General features: G+C 49.7%; 1 protein-coding gene across 1 annotated transcript; it reads right to left on the bottom strand.

Annotated features, from left to right (window-relative positions):
- Positions 1-356: 356 nt before the first annotated feature.
- PHACADRAFT_108306 (uncharacterized protein) lies at positions 357-773 on the bottom strand (the record flags this gene model as incomplete). Its single annotated transcript, XM_007402624.1, has 1 exon — positions 357-773. One exon carries the CDS (start codon positions 771-773, stop codon positions 357-359), a length of 417 nt encoding a protein of 138 aa, XP_007402686.1.
- Between the last annotated feature and the right edge of the window lie 390 nt (positions 774-1163).

Below are 1163 nucleotides of genomic sequence, written 5' to 3' on the forward strand. Positions count from 1 at the left end.
GGAGCTACATATGCGCAATTACAGAGGATTCTTTTGCCGTAGAGAAAGGTGGCTACGTACGTCCATTGTGGGCAGCGTAGTGAGAAGTCGAGGTAGGATCGGAGCCATTGAAGGTCAATGGCTTAGTTTCGGAAGTGTAGGTTGAGGAGTTTAATTCCTCCTTCATTTATTGGTAGGCATAGAGTGTCGTAGAAGATGGGCGGGACAGTAGCGCCATCCCAGATGAAGTCGCGAATGATGCGTGTTAGAGTTCTCTCGATGTGGGCTGGCATAGCCATGACTCAGGTGTGGTACTGGCTCATGCCACCTACTATCATGTTGATTATGAGGTGTTTGCCGTCCAGGGAAGGTTTGTATTAGCCCCATCGATGTAGGCCGTCGCATATTTTGTTAATGCAGGGCCCCCATACTATGAAGGAGGTGGTCCGGTTGCCTATGTATGCGCCAAGAAGGCAGACGGCATTACCATCAGCTGCAATGTGGACATTATCAGGGATATTTGCCATTAGAAGGGCTGGTTGACCGGGCTGGAGTAAGCGTGAGGCTATTACAGCTGATTGGTAGCAAGTAGTACCAATTGGAATGATTTCGGTTTTGCTTACATTGAAACGGGCCCCGGAGGCCACGCACCATGTGTCTAGTATGGCCGATAGGTCAGAGAAGTGGTCATATTCTGATAGGTACACCATTGTGTCATCAGCGAATAGTGTGACAATTAGCCAATCTGGGGCTGACGGGATGTGGAAGCCAGATAGTTTGCTCTGTCGAAGCATGGAGGTCAGAGGTTCAATAGCCAGGTTGAATAGTAGACATGATAGGGGGTCACCTTGTTGTACTCCTCGTGTGACTTGGAAGGGGGAGCTACGCTCTCTGTTTATTATGACTGAGGTGTAGGCGTGTTGATAGAGTGAGCGTACCGTATGAATAAATTGCGGTGGCAGGTTGAAGCGTTCTAGGACACGCCAGAGGTAGGAGTGTTGGATGCGGTCATAAGCTTTCTTCTGGTCGAGGGCTATGATCGCGCCGTTGGAATCCGTGGCTTCTGCATAGTCGATCATGGCCTGTGCGAGGCAAACTTAGTCAAATATCTGGCGGTTGGGCATGAAGCCCGCTTGGTTTTCATGTATAATGTCGGGTGCGACTGTGAGTAGTTTGTTTGCCAG

This window comes from Phanerochaete carnosa (assembly GCF_000300595.1).
Source record: "Phanerochaete carnosa HHB-10118-sp unplaced genomic scaffold PHACAscaffold_285, whole genome shotgun sequence".
Lineage (NCBI taxonomy): Eukaryota > Fungi > Basidiomycota > Agaricomycetes > Polyporales > Phanerochaetaceae > Phanerochaete > Phanerochaete carnosa.